This window comes from Chiloscyllium punctatum, chromosome 10, assembly GCF_047496795.1.
Source record: "Chiloscyllium punctatum isolate Juve2018m chromosome 10, sChiPun1.3, whole genome shotgun sequence".
Taxonomy (NCBI): Eukaryota; Metazoa; Chordata; class Chondrichthyes; order Orectolobiformes; family Hemiscylliidae; genus Chiloscyllium; species Chiloscyllium punctatum.
Genome location: NC_092748.1, coordinates 35,824,727 through 35,847,440, shown reverse-complemented (window position 1 = coordinate 35,847,440; position 22,714 = coordinate 35,824,727). Strand labels below are relative to the sequence as shown.

Below are 22,714 nucleotides of genomic sequence, written 5' to 3'. Positions count from 1 at the left end.
CAATATGAGAGGGAAAGCTCAGGTGGTAGAGGGCACTAACTTCCTATGTTTACACAAATGGAGGAGTTGGCTGTTGATTTCAGAGGACAACTGCACAAAGGAGTGGACAGTGGAGAGAATTCATCAAAGACAATATAAAATGATCTCAAAATATCCAGGGTCAAAGCACATTTCTCCACAGTTAAAACCATGCTAACACACCAACTGTAATGTTCGGACTCAACTTTGTCAAAGCATCTGGAATTGTGGGTTTTCATGTCTCCCTTTATGTGTCTCCCCAGTTGTGGGTTTAGAGCCTGAAAAACTGGAGTAACACTATCCAATGTCAAAGCACCAAAGCCTACAGTATCACAGTGATCATGTGCATCTTCTACCCTTACTCAGTAGGTCCACAATCCAGTTTAGAACAGATTCCTCAGGTGCAAAGTGCACTGATGAGTAAGCAGGAGGTGAGGGATATCAAGGCAACTGCACCCCATTGGAGGATGGAGGACAAACACAGCCATGCTCAGCTAGGGGACACAATACAGCCTCAGAGTCACAAGCTGTCCAATGTAATGACTGGCATCCTTCCATCTCTGAAAGATAACAGATTCACAGAAAACAAATTTATAATCACACAGGGTAGGGATTCCTGAAGAGAGATGTGTACCAAAGTCCTCAGAATTCCATGAAGCCTGTGGTACCATGTAAGCAGAATAAAATTGTCCACTCATCACGTGAAACGTAATTTCTCAGACTTTCTCATGAACCCATTGAGCCAATTGATAGCATTGCCAACTTCAAGGAGAGCCATATGTGGCACACACACTGAGTATAGGCAGGACCGGCATCCTAATATATTCAGAAAGAATGCCATTCTCTGCAGCATCGACTTGTTAATGCCACAAACATACATGCAGTGGGTGCCTGTTGCACCCTAACTGGTAGTTTTCTCAGATGTTTATGGGTACCAGGAAAGGGATAAGGCAGTTACAGATGATAAGGAGAGGGAGGGGCAATTCCATGTTATCAACAATCAATATTGTGATCACTCTGACTGCAAAAACATCTACACAGCAATTCCTGTGACATTGACACCAGTGGAGCAGCCTGTGGAGGTGAACTCATATGGCATCTTTAAAATGAGGGTGACCATCGCCCGTCGAACATAATGAGCAAGTTATCTCATTCTGTTCTTCAGCCACAGGGGGAGCCGTACAGGTACAGTTGTGAACTGACGCCACAGCATTTATAACTGCACTCTGTGTTTACCTGGGTGATCGTTTTTGTGTTTATTAGAGGACAGGCCTCTCTGTCCTCAGTCCACAATATTGTTCCAATAAAACTCAACATAAATACAAGACACTGCACATCATCTATTGGTTGAGTACTTTAGAGTTCAGGATTCAATACTGAGTTGATAAATCTCATATCATATCCTCTGTTGCCCTTTCTTTATATGTTTCAGTCTTTCTATCTTTGCATTTTTCTCCTGTTTGTGTTTTTAGATAGCAGTTGCTCATCATTCTGACATTCACACTTCTTCTGGACACTTCTCTGTCTTTACTTGACGCAGCAGCATATGGGTTTTGCACCACCGCGTTGTCATTCTTTCTCTCCCGTTGCCTGCCCAATCACAGACCTTCCCTTTTGTTAATCTCCCACTTTGTTTCCTTTCATTTGCTTAAAACTGATGACATTCCAAGTGTTTTCCAATTCTGTTGCAATGGAACTCAGCCTTAAAGAACACGGGAGCCGTGGTTTACAAAGGAAGTGGAATCTCTGGTCAAGAGGAAGAAGCAGGCTTATGTTAGGATGAGATGTGAAGGCTCAGTTAGGGCGCATGAGGGTTACAAGGTAACCAGGAAAGACCTAAAGAGAGAGCTCAGAAGAGCCAGGAGGAGACATGAGAAGTTGTTGGTGGATAGGATCAGGGTAAATCCTAAGGCTTACTATAGGTATTTAAGAAATAAAAGAATGATGAGAGTAAGATTAGGGCCAATCAAGGATAGTAGTGTGAAGTTGTGTATGGTGTCAGAGGAGATAGGGGAAGCACTAAATGAATATTTTTCGACAGTATTCACTCTAGAAAATGACAATGTTGTCGAGGAAAATACTGAGATACAGGCTACTAGACAAGGTGGGATTGAGGTTCACAAGGAAGAGGTATTAGAAATCCTGCAAAGTGTGAAAATAGATAAGTCCCCTGGGCTGGATGGGATTTATCTTAGGATCCTCTGGGAAGCCAGGGAGGAGATTGCCGAGCCTTTGGCATTGATCTTTAAATCGTCATTGTCTACAGGAATAGTGCCAGAAGACTGGAGGATAGCATAGGTGATTCCCCTGTTCAAGAAGGGGAGTAGAGACAACCCTAGTAATTATAGACCAGTGAGCCTTATTTCAGTTGTTGGTAAAGTTTGAAAAAGGTTATAAGAGATAGGATTTATAATCATCTAGAAAAGAATAATTTGATTAGGGATAGTTTGTGAAGGGTAAGTCGCGCCTCACAAACCTTATTGAGTTCTTTGAGAAGGTGACCAAACAGGTAGATGAGAGTAAACCGGCTGATGTGGTGTATATGGATTTCAGCAAAGCGTTCGATAAGGTTCCCCACAGTAGGCTATTGTACAAAATGCGGTGGAATGGGATTGTGGGAGATATAGCAGTTTGGATCAGTAATTGGCTTGCTGAAAGAAGACAGAGGGTGGTGGTTGATGGGAAATGTTCATCCTGGAGTCCAGTTACCAGTGGTATACCGCAAGGGTCGGTGTTGGGCCCACTGCTGTTCGCCATTTTTATAAATGACCTGGATAAGGGCGTAGAAGGGTAGGTTAGGAAATTTGCAGACAACACGAAGGTCGGTGGAGTTGTGGATAGTAACGAAGGATGTAGTAGGTTACAGAGAGACATAGACAAGCTGCAGAGCTGGGCTGAGAGGTGGCATTTGCAGTTTAATGCGGACAAGTGTGAGGTGATTCACTTTGGTCGGAGTAACCGGAATGCAAAGTACTGGGCTAATGGTAAGATTCTTGGTAGTGTAGATGAGCAGAGAGATCTCGGTGTCCAGGTACACAGATCCTTGAAAGTTGCCACCCAAGTTGACAGGGTTATTAAGAAGGCATAAAGTGTTCTAGCTTTTATTAACAGAGGGATCGAGTTCCGGAACCATGAGGTTATGCTACAGCTGTACAAGACTCTGGTGCAGCCTCACTTGGAGTATTGTGTACAGTTCTGGTCACCGCATTATAAGAAGGATGTGGAAGCTTTGGAAAGGGTGCAGAGGAGATTTACTAGGATGTTGCCTGGTATGGAGGGAAGGTCTAACGAGGAAAGGCTGAGGGACTCGAGGCTATTTTCGTTGGAGAGAAGAAGGTTGAGAGGTGACTTAACAGAGATATATAAGATAAGCAGAGGGTTAGATAGGCTGGACAGGGAGAGCCTTTTTCCAAGTATGGTGAGCACGAAGGGACATAGCTTTAAATTATGGGGTGATAGATATAGGACAGATGTCAGAGGTAGTTTCTTTCCTCAGAGTAGTAAGGGTGTGGAATGCTTTGCCTGCAACGGTTGTAGATTCGCCAACTTTAAGTACATTTAAGTTGTCATTGGACAAGCATATGGACGTACATAGAATACTGTAGGTTAGATGGGCTTCAGATTGGTATGACATATCGGCGCAACATCGAGGACCGAAGGGCCTGTACGGAGCTGTAATGTTCTATGTTAAAGACCTTGTTTAATGTCAGTTCTCTGAGTAAGGGGCCGCACGTCAAAACTGAGCTGTCACTTTGACAGATTCTAACCCACCCACTGTGCATTCACAGCATTTGGCTTCCAGCTCTCATTGAAGAACTGCGGGACACCTTGCTGCACTAAAGAGAATTTCGGGCAGCGCTCCGAAAGCTAGTGCTTCCAAATAAACCTGCTGGACTATAACCTGGTGTTGTGTGATTATTAACTGTACATCCCAGTCCAACACTGGCTCCTCCACATCGTGACTAAAGGGAATTGGGACTCGATCTCCACCAAGTGTTGCAAAGGGGGATACCGCGACGTCACAGAGCCACTGTCTCCATTGGAAACAAGTCAGCGCGCGCAGGGCTCGGCTGTCAATCAAACTCCGCTGTCAATTACATGTTTTTTTTCACTTTTGCTCTTCGCACTAACTTATCTAATGTTCCGTGTTCCTGTTGGTTGTAAAGTGCTTGGCATTCTGTCCCAAACAGGTGATTTGTTGCAGACAGCACATTGTTCCAGTTTGCTGCTAACTTCACACACTCACCTCAGTGCAGAAAGGGCCGGTCAGCTAATGCAGTTAAAGTCAAATGTGGGGTGATCACTGGACCTTTGAACATATGAACCGGCCTCTAACTATGGCAAGCTGCACAGTCCAAAATTGGTCGAATAGTGCCCTCATCTGGCATTGATAAAGCACTACCTCTGGAAATTCCACACCGAAGCGAATATACTTCGGAATTAAACGTTAGAGTGAAGCTGAAAGCATTCAGATTTTTATGGTTCAGTATGACATCAAGCAGTACTTTTACATAATCTAAGTGGTGCATTCATAGTTTTATTTTATTATTTTCTGCTCAGTTATATTATATCACAAAAGAGTTAATATAATTTGTTTGGACAAAGCTTTAAGTATTTCCTTAATGCAGTCTGTGTCACAGTGAGCACGAACCTAATACAGCTGCAGAAACATTTTTTTTAATTGCCGGAAACTTTGTACGGTGCAACTTTCGTTATTGACTCTGGAATATAGCTCAACTTTAAAAATGAAAATGGAAATACTCAGAAGATAATGTCCTAGAATAAACAATCTCCAGCTGCTTCATCTAAGACCTTCTTTCCATCAAAAAGCATTTAGTACCTTTTGCAACTCCTCAGATAATATGGCATTACTGCTCATATGCAACAAAACTTGGACAACATACAGGCTGGGCTGGTAAGTGACAAATAACATTGTGCCACACATGTGGCAAAATGACCAACTCCAGCAACATTCGGCATCATTGAATTCACTCACTATTACCTTGAGGGTTACCATTAACTAGAAACTGAACTGGACCAACCATGTGAATGATATGATTACAAGAGCAGGTCAGAAAAGTTGGGAATTCTGTACAGAGTAATCCTACAAACTTGTTAACCATCTACAAAATACTCGTCAGGAATATGATCGGACACTTCTTGCTTACTGAGTTGATGATAACTCTAACAACACCCAAGAAGTTCAACACCAACGTTTGCCCCTTCCACCACTGACACCCAGTGACTGCAGTGTTTACCATATATCAGATGCAACAGCACTAACTCACTAAAACACCTTGTAAAACAGCAACGTCTACCATCCAGAAGCAGCAGACACACAAGAACATCTGCAAGTCCCCTCCAAGCCACATACCATCCTGACTTGGAAATATAACACTGTTCCTTCACGACTACCAGTTTAAAAATCTAAAACTTCCTTCCCAACAGCACTGTGATCTTAGTGATTCAATAGGGCAGTTCAACACCACTCTCTCAAGGACTATTAAGGATCAGCAGCAAATGCAAATTTTACCAGCATTGCTCAACTCCTAAAAAAAGCAAGTCTAGCAGCATCTGTGAAGAGACAAATAAATGTGTTTTATCCAAGCATGCTGCCTCCAATCCCCATGACTGACTTCCACAACTTTCCTACCACCGCAGTGGACGCTGACAAACTACCTTGACATTTGTTGAACTGATTCTCAGAAGTGAGCATGGCCCACCCACCTGACTGACCTGCAAGGACAACCACGACTAATGAGTGATGCTAGTGCTGACTGATCTCTGGGCAGTTCCCCAGTTGGCCTAGCAGTAGCCTGCTTTGAACTTGCAGAATTGACTGTGGTCCAGTATTGCAGTGATATGGAACCCCTCATTCTGACCACCCCAATCACCCGACTGATTGTGTCCAAATCATCAGGTTGAGATAGGATGCTGCCCTTCGCTTATTATGGTGGGGTCCTCTGACAACCCTTTGACTTAACTCCACTCTGTTTGTTGCAAAAGCTGTTGGCAAATGGTGGAAGTGTGACATGTAACATGATGTTGCACAGCAACATGTCTGTCCTCCTGGCCAATCACTGATGGCAACCATGGCAAGCTGCCCGGCTTTGTGTTAGCATGAATGCAAGTAAAGGGAGAAGTATGGTGGGTCTATAAGTTTTGAATGAAGTGGGAAAAGGCAAAAAAGCAAGGCAAGGCATTGATGCTGTAAGCATCCAAATAGATGCAAATTGGGTGAATGCTAAAAAAGCAGGGGAATAGCCCTGAGGTGCACCCTGGTCTAAAACATGAGGTAGTTACCCATTACTGTACACAAACTGGCTTGGCAGCAGCATTACAATGCAAGATGTCATTGCACTCCAATGTGCAGCATTGAAATGGTTAACTGCATTCTAAGTAAGTTGGATATATGCCGTTATGTTGTGGTGAGGCTGGTGTCTGTCTGATGCCAACCTCTGTGGATGGGAGTAGAGATGGTCAGTGCCCATCGAGCTGTTCTGAACTGTTAGGGACTGCTGGTCAAAATGGGAGCCAGGAGGAGCAAGAGGCAAATGGGAGCTGCCAGATCCTTGCCCTGACTTTCGTGTTGGTGATTGGTGCTGTCTCGTTCCTCTCCATTATGTGGGAGAACAGCAAACTGCATACAATTGAAATGAGAACAGACACCAATGAGATGCTAATATAAGCAAATAGGGCTCTGACCATTCACTAGCCAGATTCTTGACTTGCCATACAAACCTTGGGTGCAAACTCAGACTTTTCTATCTTGCCATTGAGAACCAAACCTTCCCATTGTCAGATATTTACAAATGACTTGCCATTTCACAGGTCATTCAGGGACTGGGAGAATTCCACCCAATGTTTCGATCACTTAATAACGAAGGATTTGCAACCCCATTACTGACAGGCGTTTGTGTGATCATCACAAGAAGTTCATAAATGCAATTTCCATTAAAAAGATGGGCTTGGAAATTTAGAATGAAAAAAGAGTTGACAAGTAGGACTTAGAGACCTGCAAGATATTTAACAATACAAGTATTTTGATAGGTTACCATGAGCCCTTAACTGAAACAGACAGAGGGGGGGTTTTTACATCCAAACTAAATCATTGATTGCATGTTGGCCTATTGCTCAAATCTGTTTGTTGCATTTGGCTGTTTATGCTTCTCTGCCTTTTCAAAGTTAATTTACCTACCAGCCATTGCAGTCAGCCATCTTACCCTCCAGTGTAAAGAAAACTAAAGGAAAAAAGAAAAAGGGTGAACCGGGCATAAGAACAAGTTAAGCAAGTTTATTTAGCAATAATGCATTCCTGTGCATTGTATTAAGGAAACAATTACCAGCATTCTCAGCTATAAGTAAGTGTACTGATACTTCAGTCATTCTTTTGAAAAGTATAAAATCCAAAGTTGGCTTAGTGACTATAAGCAAAGTGTAAAATGCTAGCATTTGAATGGAAAATGCAAATTAAAAGTTCAGATTACGAAAGCATCACACTTGTTCTGAAAAAATATTTTATCCTTTGTTAGGTGTTCTGGGACAGAAATTGGTTCAGGGCAGTGAACCAAATCTTAGCTCACCAGATCACACCTGACATACATATCGTCACACCAACAAATACAAGGCAGACAAGGAAAATGAATGGCTCCAAACAGCTTGATAACTAAAGGTTTATTTATTTATTTATTTTCACATGTGCTTATGGTGCTTTCAGGATATTTGTTTGATACTCATTCGGTTCTGTAAAATTAACTTGTCTGTGACTGAAGTAATCTCTAAAATTGTTGCTGAGAATTTAAAACAAAGACAAAGCTCACATCCTTAATTGAGGAGGTCTGTACATAATTTCATGGTTCATCATTGAGGTATCTATTATTACCATTCATTGAAAACTTAATATTACAGAAAAACGATGCTATATTTAATGCCAGATGTGAAATTCATAGTTTGAGTAAGTTCAATCTGTAGCAGCATTTGCTGCAGGAACGTGGAGAATATTTTGAGTTACTAGAAGTAAAACCTTGATATAAATTATCAACTGAAGTCTTTTGAATAACAGAAAGTCAAAATTTGCTTCTCTTTTTAAAAATTATCATGTTTCAGAATTAAGTCCCTTTGCATACTTGGCAAATTTGTTACTCGTCTTTCCATCAATGATATTATGAGTTCTGATCCAGAGTCTTTATGTTAACTTAAATAATCCCCACTCCCTACTCCTCATAACCCTGCACCTTCCCTCGTAAGCACTGAAGATGTGATATGTGTCCCTTTACTTCCTCCCTTCCCCTGTTTCCCACCCCGAAAATTCCCTGTAACTGTAACAGTGATTTGCTAACTCTTCTTTCAGTTTAATGTAGAGCATTCACTGTTCACAAAGCTGTCCCTTTACAGTGGGAAGAATGCTCATAGATAGAATGAATGGTCAAAAGGAACAGCAGAAAAGAGGTAGGCCATTCTAACAATTGAGTCTGCTCCGCCATTCAATAGAATTATGGTTGACCATCGGCTCAAAACCTTCTTCCTACTCTATCCCCTATCTCTACATGTCATTTGATTTTTAAAAATCTGATATTCTCTACTTTAAACATACTGAATCACTGAGCTTTAATAGTCACCTGGGGTAGAGAATTCCCAGGATTCACATTGTTCTGAGTGAAAAAAACCCTCCTCATTTCAGTCCCAAGTGGCATCCCGGTTATTTTGAAACTGTGAAATTTTAGGTTCATTTTTATTTAGTTTCCAAGCATGACACTGAGCTTCTGGTCATTGTAATTTTAATTATCTGTCCCACTCCAGCCTCTTTGTCTTCAACCTCCAACACTTCACTCCAATGAAGCTCAACATAATCTCAAAGAAAGAGGAATCCTCTTTGGATTAACCACTTTATAGCCTTCCAGACTCAACACTGACTCCAATAACTTCACAATGTAACCATTGCTCTCAGTTTTTGGGCAACAGCTGCTGGTAATTATTTTGTTCCTATTATTTTCAGCTCCTAATTTACTTCCATGTGTCTTACTTGTCTTATTGCCTCCACTTTTTGCCTTATATATTCTTATGGCTCTTTCCTCCTGAAGCCTATCCCTCCCACCGTAACCTATCTTCCTCTTAAAACCTTTTCTAATTTTTCCCAGTTATAATTAAAGTTCAGCAATTTCAACCATTAGCTCTCTCTGCAGATACTGTTGACCAACTGAATGTTATTTTTCTAAACATTCTGTTTATACTTCAGGGTTCTAGCATTCACAATATTTAGCTTTTGGCCATGGTTATTGGTTTAGAATATTGCATCATACCATGCATCTGCAAATACAAAAACAGCTGAGTAGCGAAAACACTCAGAAACTGAAGGCTTCATACCCAATTTGCAGATTAAATCACTGTTTCTCTCATATGATGACTGACTTGCTCAATATTTCCAACATTTTATGTTTTTAATTCAGATTTCCAGCTTCTACAGTATTTTGCTTTTGTCTGAACAAATGAATGTTAAATATGTTAATCCAGATTGCTCACACACTTGGATTTCATTTATCTGTTCAAGAGTGTCTGCTTGAAGACAGGAACAATCACAATCCAAAATCTTAATCTTAAACAAAGCCAACCTTGTACGTATAAGGGAGGGTTTGCTAATGTTGATTGTGTAACTAGACTAAAGGACATAGCAGTAAATAAACAACAGAAAACATTTAAATAAACAATTCAAAATGTTCACCAAAAATACATTGCATTGAAAAACAACACATAGTGAGAAAGTTCCATCCTTAGTTTACCGAGGAGGTTAAGAATTGCATTGTATTAAAATAAGAGGCTGGTAATGTTGCAAAGAATAGTAGTAATCGTGAAAATTAGGCATGATTTAGAAATAAGAAAAAGGTCGTGTAATTTTGACTTTAAAAACGAAAAAATAAAATGAGTGTGAAAAACAGTGTGTAAGTATATAAAAAGAAATAAAGTAGTTTCAAGTATACATTGATCTATTAAAAACAAAACCAGAAGTAATTATGATGGAGAATGAGGAATTCGCAGAGGCACTGAGCAAATAGTTTGTGTCCAATATTCACAGTTGAAGACACAGGATACATGTCAGAAATAAAGGGTAATGTAAGGATTACTAAGAGTGAGGAAATTAAGGTAATTAATATCAAGAAAAAAATTGGAGAGACTCAAGGTATTTGATAAGGTGCCACGCAAAAGCTTAACCCACAAGATATGGTCTTAAAGAGTTGAGGTGAAACAATAGCATGCATTATGCATTAATTAATGGGCAGAAAACAAAGAGTAGGGATAAATGGAGGCATTTTCAAGTTAGCAGGCTGTGGTCCACAGTGGTCAGTGCTGGGGCTTCAGGTATTTTAAAATGGCTGAGACAAAGAAACAGAAAGCAATGCATTTAAGTTTGCTGATGATACAAAGCTAGGTGGGAATGCAAGAAGCACACAAAGACTGCAAAGAGGTTTGAAAAAGTTAAGCGAGTGGACGACAGGGTGGCACACGGAACATCATGTGGGAAAATCTGAGGTTTTTTGATCATTGAAAACCAGAATACTTTTGAAAAGGCATGAAAATTGTGCACGTTCACAGAGATTTGGGTGTGGTCATATAAGGAAGACAAAAAGATAGCAGGATTTAAATCAGAAATTGCTGCATTGCCTCTATATGTCTGGCAGCATTTGTGGAGAGAAAGCAGAATTCATATTTTGGGTTTGGTGACCCTTCTTTAGAATGACAGAAAGGCAGCACGTAGCAACAACAAGGAATTAGGAAAGCACATAGAGTATTGGTCTCAATACAAGGGTATTGGAGTGCAAGAATAAAGAAATCTTGTTACAACTGTGTGGGACATTGGTGAGATCGCATCTAAAAATACTCTCTCCATTTCTAAGGAACAATAAAATGCGTTGGATGTAGGACAGCATGGATTGACTAGAGTTGTATAAAACAAAGTATTGTGCATTCTGGAAATCGGAAAGCAAAATCAAATAAAGTTGGAAAAACTTAATGTGTCTGGCAGGATCTGTGGAGAGGAAAACAAAGTTAACATTTCAGGTCCAGTGACCTTTCTTCAGAATTCTGAAGATTGGATCTGAAGAAGGGTCACTAGACTCAAAATGTTAACTGTGTTTTCTCGCCACAAATGCTGCCAGACCTACGAAGCTTCTTTATCAATTTCAGTTTTTAGAGTGATAGAGATGTACAGCATGGAAACAGACCCTTCGGTCCAACCCGTCCATGCTGATCAGATATCCCAACCCAATCTAGTTCCACCTGCCAGCACCCGGCCCATATCCATCCAAACCCTTCCTATTCATATACCCATCCAGATGCCTCTTAAATGTTGCAATTGTACCAGCCTCCACCACTTCCTCTGGCAGCTCATTCCATACACGTACCACCCTCTGTGTGAAAAAGTTGCCCTGTAGTTCTCTTATATTTCTTTCCCCTCTCACCCTAAACCTATGCCCTCTAGTTCTGGACTCCCCGACCCCCGGGAAAAGACTTTGTCTATTTATCCTATCCATGCCCCTCATCATTTTGTAAATCTCTATAAGGTCACCCCTCAGCCTCCGATGCTGCAGGGAAAACAGCCCCAGTCTATTCAGCCTCTCCCTGTAGCTCAAATCCTCCAACCCTGGCAACATCCTTGTAAATCTTTTCTGAACCCTTTCAAGTTTCACAACGTCTTTACGATAGGAAGGAGACCAGAATTGCACGCAATATTCCATCAGTGACCTAAGCAATGTCCTGTACAGTCGCAACATGACCTCCCAACTCCTGTACTCAATACTCTGACCAATAATGGAAAGCATACCAAATGCCTTCTTCACTATCCTATCTACCTGTGACTCCACTTTCAAGGAGCTATGAACCTGCACACCAAGGTCTCTTTGTTCAGCAATACTCCATCGGACCTTACCATTAAGTGTATAAGTCCTGTTACGATTTGCTTTCCCAAAATGCAGCACCTTGCATTTATCTGAATTAAACTCCATATGCCACTTCTCAGCCTATTGTCCATCTGGTCAAAATCCTGTTGTAATTTGAGGTAACCCTCTTCGCTGTCCACTACATCTCCAATTTTGGTGTCATCTGCAAACTTACTAACTGTACCTCTTATGCTTGCATCCAAATCATTTATGTAAATGACAAAAGGTAGAGGACCTAGCACCGATCCTTGTGGCACTCCACTGGTCACAGGCCTCCAGTCTGAAAAACAACCCTCCACCACCACCCTCTATCTTCTACCTTTGAGCCAATTCTGTATCCATATGGGTAGTTCTCCCTGTATTCCATGAGATCTAACCTTGCTAATCAGTCTCCCATGGGGAACCTTGTCGAACGCCTTACTGAAGTCCATATAGATCACATCTACCGCTCTTCCCTCATCAATCCTCTTTGTTACTTCCTCAAAAAACTCAATCACATTTGTGAGATATGATTACCCAAGCACAATCAAGCACAAAGACTTGTTGACTATCCCTAATCAGTCCTTGCCTTTCCAAATACATGTACATCCTGTCCCTCAGGATTCCCTCCAACAACTTGCCCACCACCGCCATCAGGCTCACTGGTCTATAGTTCCCTGGCTTGTCCTTACCACCCTTCTTAAACAGTGGCCAACGTTTGCCAACCTCCAGTCTTCTGGCACCTCACCTCTGAATATCGATGGTACAAATATCTCAGCAAGAGGCCCAGCAATTACTTCTCTAGCTTCCCACAGAATTCTAGGTTACACCTGATCAGGTCCTGGGGATTTATCCACCTTTACCTGTTTCAAGACATCCAGCACTTCCTCCTCTGTAATATGGACATTTTGCAAGATGTCACCATCTATTTCCCTGCAGTCTATATCTTCCATATCCTTTTCCACAGTAAGTACTAAATGCTCATTTAGTATCTCCCCCATTTTCTCACAAAGGCCACCTTGCTGATCTTTGAGGGGTGAAAATGTGTTGCTGGAAAAGCGCAGCACGTCAGGCAGCATCCAAGGAGCAGGAGAATCAACGCTGCGGGCATGAGCCCTTCTGACCTCCAGCATCTGCAGTCCTCACTTTCTCCTTGAAGATTTTAACCTACTGTGAATTCTCTTGCAAGGATGCCTTCCTTGAAGAAGCTCTCTTCCTCCCTCTACAAGGATTTCAGTCAGTCCCTCTCTCACTGCACACCCCAGGTCATATCTGATTTCCAGCATCTGCAGTCCTCACTTTCTCCTCCTGATCTTTGAGGGGCCCTATTCTCTCCCTAGTTACCCTTTTGTTGCACTCAATTTGTCCCTGGGATAACAGTGTTGCACTATGATGTGAGGCTGGATAATCTGTGTCCATATTCTCAGCAGTTTAGAAGAATGAGCAGTGATTTCACTGAAATATTCAAGAATATGAAGAAGCACGACAGTATAGATACTGAGGGTCAGGCAGCAGCCGGGGAGCAGGAAAATCGACGTTTCAAGCAAAAGCCTTCATCAGGAATGAGGCTCATTCCTGATGAAGAGCTTTTGCTCGAAATGTCGATTTTCCTGCTCCTCAGATGCTGCCTGACCTGCTGTGCTTTTCCAGCACCACTCTAATCTTGACTATGATCCCGACTATTTGCAGTCCTCACTTTCACCTGAAACAAGATAAAAACCAAAAGAACTGCAGATGCTATAAATCAGAAACAAAAACAAATTGCTGGAAAAGCTTAGCAGATCTGGCAGCATCCATGGAGGGAAATCAGAGTTAACCTTTTGTGTCCAGTCACCCTTCCTCAGAACTAGTGGTAGCGAGGAAAATAGAACTTGTGGATTGGTTCATGGGCAGGAATGTGTATCCTTCTTTCCCTCAGTATCCTCGAAACACCTCATTAGATTCTGGTGCCTTCTCCTGTTGACTCAACTACTTTGTGGGGAGTAGGCATGTACTTGATGGGCTAAACAACCTCCATCTGTGGCACTAATGACTTGATTCAAGTTCAGCAAGCCTTCTTAGCACCGCTTCTTTATCATTTTTAGCCCATTTCGTGTCTCAATTAGTGTTTCTGATGAAGAGGCATGACCTAAAACCTGACTGTCTACCGACTCTCCACAGATAGTGCTAGACCTGCTCATCTTTTGCAACACTTTCTGGCTTTATTTCAGATCTCGACTGCAGCATTTTTTTGCTGGGGTGGTTGAAGGATCTGAGCATGCGCAGTCTGCAGTTGGCGATGCCTGCAGTGGGAGCAGGTGCCGCCAGGCGGCGCGGTGACTGGGAGTCGCAGGCCAGGCCCGGGTTTCTGGGCAGTTCCCCCCCCAGCCCCCGAGGGGTGCGAGCTGCGGCCTTTTTGTCCGCCCTGTCTCCATTAGCGTTCCTCCTCCTCCTGCTCCGGGTGCCGGGTGCCTCCGTGATGACCAGGCCCGGCTGGGTACCGGCGGCCACTCGGCTTTGGAAGGTGCCGGGCTTTGAGGTGCTGCGGTTGCCCGGGGTGACGGGCTGGGGCCCGGGCAACAAGAACGACCTGGTGCTGGGGCTCGGCGACAGCTCCCGGCCCCGGAGCCGGCAACATGTCATCTATTTCCCGGGGGACGTGCAGGTCAGTGCGGGGACGGGCAGGCAAACTGCCTTTTAACGTCCCCCTCCCGCTCCCCCGCATTCCCCCCTCCTTCCCCCTCCCGCTCCCCACCCCCCCGTATCCCCCTTTCCCTGTATCCCCCAATCTCCCTTTTCCCATCCTCCCATCTACTGTATCCCACTTCCCCGTTTCTGCCCCTTCCCTATGTCAACCACTCTGCCTTTGCCCATCACCCTGTCAGTTCCCCCTCCCCGTATCCCACATTTCCCCCCCCCCCCGTATCCCACATTTCCCCCCCTCCCCGTATCCCACATTTCCCCCCCCTCCCCGTATCCCACATTTCCCCCCCCTCCCCGTATCCCACATTTCCCCCCCCTCCCCGTATCCCACATTTCCCCCCCCTCCCCGTATCCCACATTTCCCCCCCCTCCCCGTATCCCACATTTCCCCCCCCTCCCCGTATCCCACATTTCCCCCCCCCCTCCCCGTATCCCACATTTCCCCCCCCCCTCCCCGTATCCCACATTCCCCCCCCCTCCCCGTATCCCACATTTCCCCCCCCTCCCCGTATCCCACATTTCCCCCCCCCTCCCCGTATCCCACATTTCCCCCCCCCTCCCCGTATCCCACATTTCCCCCCCCCCCCCGTATCCCACATTTCCCCCCCCCTCCCCGTATCCCACATTTCCCCCCCCTCCCCGTATCCCACATTTCCCCCCCCCCTCCCCGTATCCCACATTTCCCCCCCCCTCCCCGTATCCCACATTTCCCCCCCCCTCCCCGTATCCCACATTTCCCCCCCCCTCCCCGTATCCCACATTTCCCCCCCCCTCCCCGTATCCCACATTTCCCCCCCCCTCCCCGTATCCCACATTTCCCCCCCCCCTCCCCGTATCCCACATTTCCCCCCCCCTCCCCGTATCCCACATTTCCCCCCCCCTCCCCGTATCCCACATTTCCCCCCCCCTCCCCGTATCCCACATTTCCCCCCCCCCTCCCCGTATCCCACATTTCCCCCCCCTCCCCGTATCCCACATTTCCCCCCCCCCTCCCCGTATCCCACATTTCCCCCCCCCCTCCCCGTATCCCACATTTCCCCCCCCCTCCCCGTATCCCACATTTCCCCCCCCCTCCCCGTATCCCACATTTTCTCCCCCCCCCCCGTATCCCACATTTCCCCCTTCTTCCCTGTATCACCCACTGCCCACTTTGCCCATTCCCCCTAATCGATTTCCCCATCCTCCTCACTTCCCTGTAACCCTCATCACCCAACTCCCCCTTGCATTGACTAGAGCTCTGAAGGTTGTTGAAAATCTGAAATAAAAGTGTAAAATACTCAGTGTTGATTATGTCTAGCAGCTTTTAGAGTCATAGAGTTATACAGCATGGAAACAGACCTTTGGTCTAATTCAACAATGTTGACCAGATATCCTAAACCATTTGCCAGCACTTGGCCCATATCCTTCTAAGGTAAAAACAATGACTGCAGATGCTGAAAACCAAATACTGGATTAGTGGTGCTGGAAGAGCACAGCAGTTCAGGCAGCATCCAACGAGCAGCGAAATCGACGTTTCGGGCAAAAGCCCTTAGGGCCCGAAACGTCGATTTCGCTGCTCATTGGATGCTGCCTGAACTGCTGTGCTCTTCCAGCACCACTAATCCCATATCCTTCTAAACCTACCTATTCATGTAACTATCCAGATGTCTTTCAAATGCAATTGCACCCACCTCCTCCACTTCTCCTATCAACTCATTCCATACACTCGCCACCTTCTGCGTGAAAATGTTGCCCCTGAGGTCCCTTTTAATTCTTTCCCCTCTTGCCCATCACCCTGGACTCCCCTATCCTGGGGAAAAAGATTTTGGCTACTAACCCTCTCGATGCCCCTCATGATTTAATAAACAGCTATAAGGTCACTTCTCAGCTTCCAACTCTCCAGAGGAAAAAAAAACTAGCCTATTCAGCCTCTTATGGCTCAAGCCCTTCAATCTTGTGGACAGAATAATAGTTAACATTTCAGAGGGATCACAGACCTAAAATGTTGTTGCTCTTTCAGTTCCCCAGATGCTGCTAGACTAAATGAGCATTGGTATCTGTATGGTTTACAATGAATCAAATTAAAAGTTAAATATTTTGTCAAAACAAGTGCTCCTGAAAGACCTATTGAATGTGTATTTTAAGTGTTTGTTATTGATTGTACCTCAGTTTTTTTAAACAGAAGGGGAAGAAACTAATATCTATGCAAAATATATTCATCCATGTAATTCAACAAATAACTACCAAGAGTACCTCAACATGAAATTTGAAGGTTTCTCACTGTATGATGATCATTGATGCATTTAATTGCTTATTCTTTTAGAACTACCATGAAGAGATGATACGACATCCGGAAAACATCCGTTGGCAGCAGTGGAGTCTGGAAGGAGTTGCTGCTTTGCTGATCCATCGTTTTCCTAACAGTCACATCTGGATTGTAAAGGCTTCCCGGATTCACCTGCATAAGTTCAGTTGCTATGACAACTTTGTGAAAAGCAATCTGTTTGGTGTGCCTGAACATAACTCAGACTGTCGGGCTTTCAAGCACCTTCATGCACTCTTGACCAATGCTTTCAAGCAGGCACATAGTATCCTTCATTCATGGACAAAACCTGGTGAAAGTGCTGATAGCTCATTTACCTTTGCACATGATGAAGGCCCCAGTACACATTGTGAAACTGCAAATGGTTTTGCAGCTAAACATGACCTGGATACTACAGGTCCTCAGTGCTCTCCTGGAGCACAAAGAGAATATGAGGACTTGAAATGTACTGATCCTTCATTGAAATTTATATTGATTGGTTTCAGCAAAGGTTGTGTGGTGTTAAACCAGCTGCTATACGGCTTGAATGAAGCAAAGAAAGACAAGGAACTATCTGCCTTCATTAATAATATCAAAGAGATATATTGGTTAGATGGTGGTCATGCTGGGGGAAACAACACCTGGGTCACCAATCCTGAAGTCTTGAAGGGTTTTGCACAAACAGGTATTCCTGTATACGCACACGTTACACCTTATCAAGTGCGAGATGAAATGAGAGCTTGGATTGGAAAAGAGCACAAGAAATTTATCCGACTCCTTGGGGAATATGGTGTAAAAGTGACAAACCAACTTCATTTTGAGAATGAAACCCCTTCTGTGGATAATCACTTCAGGGTGCTTCAAATGTTCAAAGATGCTTTGGATCCATAGTGACAGAATGATTCCGCAATGCTCAGTTTCAGCTGTTACTAGTGAAGCAGTATAGAAAACATGCTGAGAAATAAAAATGACTCAAATGCATTTAATAGCTTGAGGGCTGAGTAATTACGTGTAATTTTGCTTACCACACATCTCTAATAGGGATTAATTGTTTTATGTACGTTGAAGTACTGTCCTCGTTGCATTTATTTTGCATTCCTTTCTGTTGTATTTGTTGTTTTGCTGTAATAAAAAATATTGGATGCAATTGCCAACCTTCTCAAAACAATTAAAAACTTTAGTTTCAGGCAAAATGTGGGACAACTGAATTTTTGAATAATACCCAACTTTAACCTAATATGGGCATTCTAACACTGGACTTGCCTTCGAATATTGATCCTCCAAAAAGTGTTGGAGAAGTAACATGACATATTAAACTAAGGTCCTAAAATAACAAAGGATGATCATTGGTACAAATTTCGAGTACAAATGTATGTGGCTTGATTAATATATTCAAATGCCCATCACGGTCTGGATCATAAATTTAATGACTGCTTAATTGGAAACGAGTCCATATTGGCAAAGTGATTGGGAATTTAAGGATGATTTGAATGTGTTAACAATCAGAAGCATCATAGTTTTAGGCTTTATGCCAGATCTCATTGTTCATCCCTATATGTAGACTTTGGATCCTGTACAAATTGTTGTCCGATATCTTAGTAAATGTTGCCAACATTTGCAAATTGTTACAAAACACTCCGTATCAGCCACTGGAATATATTCTGCCATCATGTAATTCTATTTTTGAAGGAAAATAATGTACACTGTTACAAGTCTATGGCTTCCGTTCTGAACCTTTGAATGATTCATTTAAAATAGGTGAGATAAATGAATCGTATACTTTATAACGAAGTATCTTTCGTGAACGACAAATGTCCTAGATTTGCAGGCAACATTTGAAGCATTGTTACTACTTTAGTAAGACAGGTACTCTGGAAAAAATACTTTGGCTACTGATCCTATCCATTCCCCTCTGCCTCCGACCTTCCAAGGAAATAAAGTCATAGCCTATTCAGTCTCTCTGCATAGCTCCAATCTCAGTAACATCCTTGAAACCCTTTCAAGTTTAACAGCATCTTTCCTGTAGCAAGGAGACCAGAATTGAATGAAGTATTATAAAAGTGGCCTCACTAATATCCTGTACCGTTGCAAAGTGACATTCCAACTCCTACACTAATGATCTGACCAATGAAGGCAGGCTTCCCAAATGTTTTCTTCACCAGCCTGTCTGCTTGCGTCTCCACTTTCAAGAAACTATGCATCTGTACCCCTTAGTCTCTTTGTTAGCAACATTTATCTAAATTAAATAAACATACATAACCAGGAGCATTTTTGAAGATTGGTTTACTTCTTTGTTCTGGCCTTTTGTTGAATTCTGATTAATGCAACTCATAGACAATTCAAAGCTAAAGGAAAGAAATCTAAAATGAATCTTGTTCATTGCAAGCCATTCATGATCCTTTGAAGTATCACTTGTGGGGAATTCTTCCTACTGCAAGTGAATGTGCACACCACTGATGCCATTTTAGTACCGTAACAATACCATTGTGTCAAAATGTTAGGTACAATCAGTTCTTGTGCAACCCCGTGTTAGAGAAAAATCGTACTTTAGAAACAGCACTTTAAGTGTTGGCAATGTAATTGTGTTACAGCCAATGCACATTTAAGTTCACACTTTAGAAACAGTGTCCTTAATATGTTAGTCATGTTACAGTGAATTCACATTGATGAAATATGCTTTATAGCAGAACAGCCAGTAGCAGGAAGCATGAGCCCAAATTTGTGGCCACTATTTCAAAATAAGACAGCTTAAAAAATATCATAGTTTGAAAAAGTGAAATTGTAATCGTGGATCATTCATTGCTCAGGAAAGTGAATGGTCTCATCTGTCATATCAGCATTACCTGTAATATGATGGATCATTTATCTGAAGCTGGAACCAGACATGTTGGAGGAAGGTTGGAAAAGCTATTGAAAGATTGCTTTCAGGAATCTTGCCTTCAGTGAGAATACTGAATGATTCATGGTACTAAACTGTGATGCAATACTAATCAACACCTACGCACCAACACAGACACAACAGATTGGATCAAAGAGGTATTTTATGACAGGCTCAGCAGGATCATCAAAGGAGTACTATTCCAGGACAAGTTCATCATTCTCAGTGATGTCAATGCCTGTGTTTGTATGCACTGCAGTACCTGCAAGGGAGTACAACATTTCTAGAGAAAGTAGAGACTGAACCTGTTTTGAAGAAGTGTCACTGGACCTGAGATGTTAACGCTGCTTTATCTCTACACCTGCTTCCAGACTGTTGAGTTTCTACAGCAATTTCTGGAGTCAGCATGGATTTCTAAAGAGGAATTTGTGTTTAAGTAGCTTGCTGGAGGATTTTTTGAGGTGTTTACAAAAAGGCTTGATGATAAAATTGGCGGAATAACAGGTAACAGAGTAATGATTTTTTTGGTTTAGAGGAAGGTTTATAGTGGGGGTCCTAAAGGTTGGTATTTTAAGTTAGTGACTTATTGGTGGGGCTTAACAGATGAAAAATACCACAGGCTATTTGAAAAAGCCATTCGGTTGTGTGTGGTAGTACTTGCAGATGGACAGAAGAGAAAAAAAAGAATAAAAGGATTAAACTGACATTAACCGACATGTTATTGACAGTGCAGAGAACACATAAATCATGGGATTCCTGTGGTATAGTGATTATACAATAAACGTTTCTTCATGATTGGGAGTCAAGCATGTTACTTACTAAAAGAATTAGATTCAAATAAAAGAGGGAATGTTTGAAACAAATGAATTGGACAAATTCCCAACTGGTTCACCAATGTTCTCTAAGGAAGAAAACTGTCCTTTCCTAGTCTGGTCTTACCTGTGACCCCAGACGCACAACAATATGGTCAACTCTTAACTGCCCTGGGCATTTAGGGTTGGGCAGGAAGTGCTGGCTGAGTCAGTGACACCTACATCCCTATGAATGAATAATAAAAAACGAATAAGGTTTCTCAACATAATTAAAGAATAGAATAAATGGAACATCTTTCAAAGCATAATGTTTTGCATTAAGGACAAATCCATTTTCTAAACCACCGAACAGACTAAACAAATATAATCCTAATTAACAAATTTATTAAATGCAACATTCTGCAAGGGAAGCAGAAAAGGGGCTGTCTGGGATGGAAGTGCAAGGCTATGTGGAAATGCTTAAATATCATCACAGGAGAATGAGCGATTGAAATGCATAGTCGCTAAACATATCACCAAAAAGCTTTCACTGATGCAGCAGTAACAGAGTAAGTAAACTCACAAAAGATGCTTATACTCAAGGACAAATATAAAATTGTAACTAGTCTGAAAAACCGGTTCCTCCAAATATTGATAAGGGAAAACATAGATAGCATTGTTCCAAACATATATAATCTGAGCAAACCTCATCAACGGCATTACCCACACTCTAAGAGGATAAGTCCAGCAATTATAGACAAGTCAGTGTTTGGGAACCTTCTAGAGGAAAGTGGGTTGATGAAACGTCAGCATGGACTTTTAAAGACGAAATTCTGTTTAATTAACTTGCTGGAATTTTTCTAAGGAGTGCACAAAAAGGCTTAATAAGAACATTGGCTGAATAATAGGAAACTGAGTAATGGTCAGAGAACATAGAACAGTACAGGCCCTTCAGCCCACAATATTATGCCAGCCTTTTATCCTACTTTAAGATCAGACTAATCTACGTACCCTTCATTGTACTAACTTCCATATACCTATCCAAGAGTCACTTAAATGTCCCTAATGTATCCGGCTCTATTATGACTGTTGGCAGTGCAGTCAACACACCCACCACTCTCTGTGTAAAGAACCTACCCTGACATCTCCCCAAACCTTTCTCCAATTACTTTAAATTTACGGCCCCTCGTGGTAGACATTTCTGCCTTGGAAAAAGTCTCTGGCTATCCACTCTATCTATGCCTCTCAACATTGTGTGCACCTCTGTCAAGTCACCTCTGATTCTTCTTTGCTCCAGTGAGAAAAGTCCTAACTCTCTCAACCTTTCTTCATAAGACGTGCCTTCTAGTCCAGGCAGCATCCTGCTAAATCTCCTCTGCAGCTGAGCTAAAGTTTCCACATCTTTCCTATAATGAGGTGACCAGAACTGAACACTGTTCCAAGTGTGGTTTAATGGATATTTTTGGTCTGGAGGAAGGTCTATCATGGAGATTCCAAAATTTGGTATTGGGATCCTTGCTTTCCTAACTTACATTAATAATCTTGGTGTACAGGTGAAAATTTCAAAACCCAGAAGTGGAAACAAAGAAGTCAAAAAAGGGAAGGGATGGATGTGTCAGAAATGAATCACATGAAGTAAGAGCGAAACGAGGGCTCAAAATTAAAACCAATCAATTTTCTAGTCCAGCGTGGGCAAGAGCAGAAAATAATACCAATGCAGTCATTACCAGAAAAAGAGGTGAGGGAGTAGGTCTAACTACAGTTAAGTTTTCTAACTTTTAACTCTCTGATGAGAGGTCACACATCTGTAATGGTAAGTGTGTTTGGCTCTTCACAAATGATGCCACATCTGCTGTGTATTTCTAATGCTTTCTGTTGCTATTTCTAGCAATCAGGATATATTGCTTTTGAAAAAATATATAGCTGGATTCTGAATATAGGTAAATTTAGGATCTTCTCAGTGAACAGCCTAAGACTGATTAAATTATCTTCTCGTCTGCAACTGTCTTGTGAAACAGAAATCATTTCATGGCTTTGTGGAATAAGCTGTAATTTGAAAACTAACCAAGCTCTTTTGCTAATTTGCATGGGCAATAAAACAGAGAACATTTACTAATGCCTGGAAAACTAAAAGTAGCTTTCTTAAACAAAACAA

General features: G+C 42.4%; 2 protein-coding genes across 4 annotated transcripts in view; one reads left to right on the top strand and one right to left on the bottom strand.

Annotated features, from left to right (window-relative positions):
- Positions 1–22,714, bottom strand: part of ftcdnl1 (formiminotransferase cyclodeaminase N-terminal like 1) — a 57,670-nt gene that overhangs the window by 15,047 nt on the left and 19,909 nt on the right. The window contains exon 1 of one of the 3 annotated variants that reach the window (XM_072578915.1): positions 4,265–4,335. The exons of 1 other annotated variant lie outside the window; for it this stretch is intronic. The gene's annotated coding sequence lies outside the window, so the exon portion shown is untranslated. Of the gene's footprint in view, positions 1–4,149; positions 4,171–4,264; positions 4,336–22,714 lie in introns of those variants that run through there. One more of the 3 variants, XM_072578918.1, reaches the window with a different exon arrangement.
- Positions 14,259–18,083, top strand: c10h2orf69 (chromosome 10 C2orf69 homolog). The gene is made up of 2 exons (XM_072578914.1): positions 14,259–14,571; positions 16,912–18,083. The coding sequence occupies exons 1-2, from the start codon at positions 14,386–14,388 to the stop codon at positions 17,779–17,781; spliced, it is 1,056 nt and encodes a 351-aa protein (XP_072435015.1). The 5' UTR covers positions 14,259–14,385; the 3' UTR covers positions 17,782–18,083.

What these genes read in the sequence shown, in the direction of transcription:
- c10h2orf69 (XM_072578914.1), top strand. Translation starts at nt 14,386, where the DNA reads ATGACCAGGCCCGGCTGGGTACCGGCGGCCACTCGGCTTTGGAAGGTG. An exon ending in ATTTCCCGGGGGACGTGCAG is followed by an intron (nt 14,572 to 16,911) that starts GTCAGTGCGGGG and finishes TTATTCTTTTAG; the next exon opens with AACTACCATGAAGAGATGAT.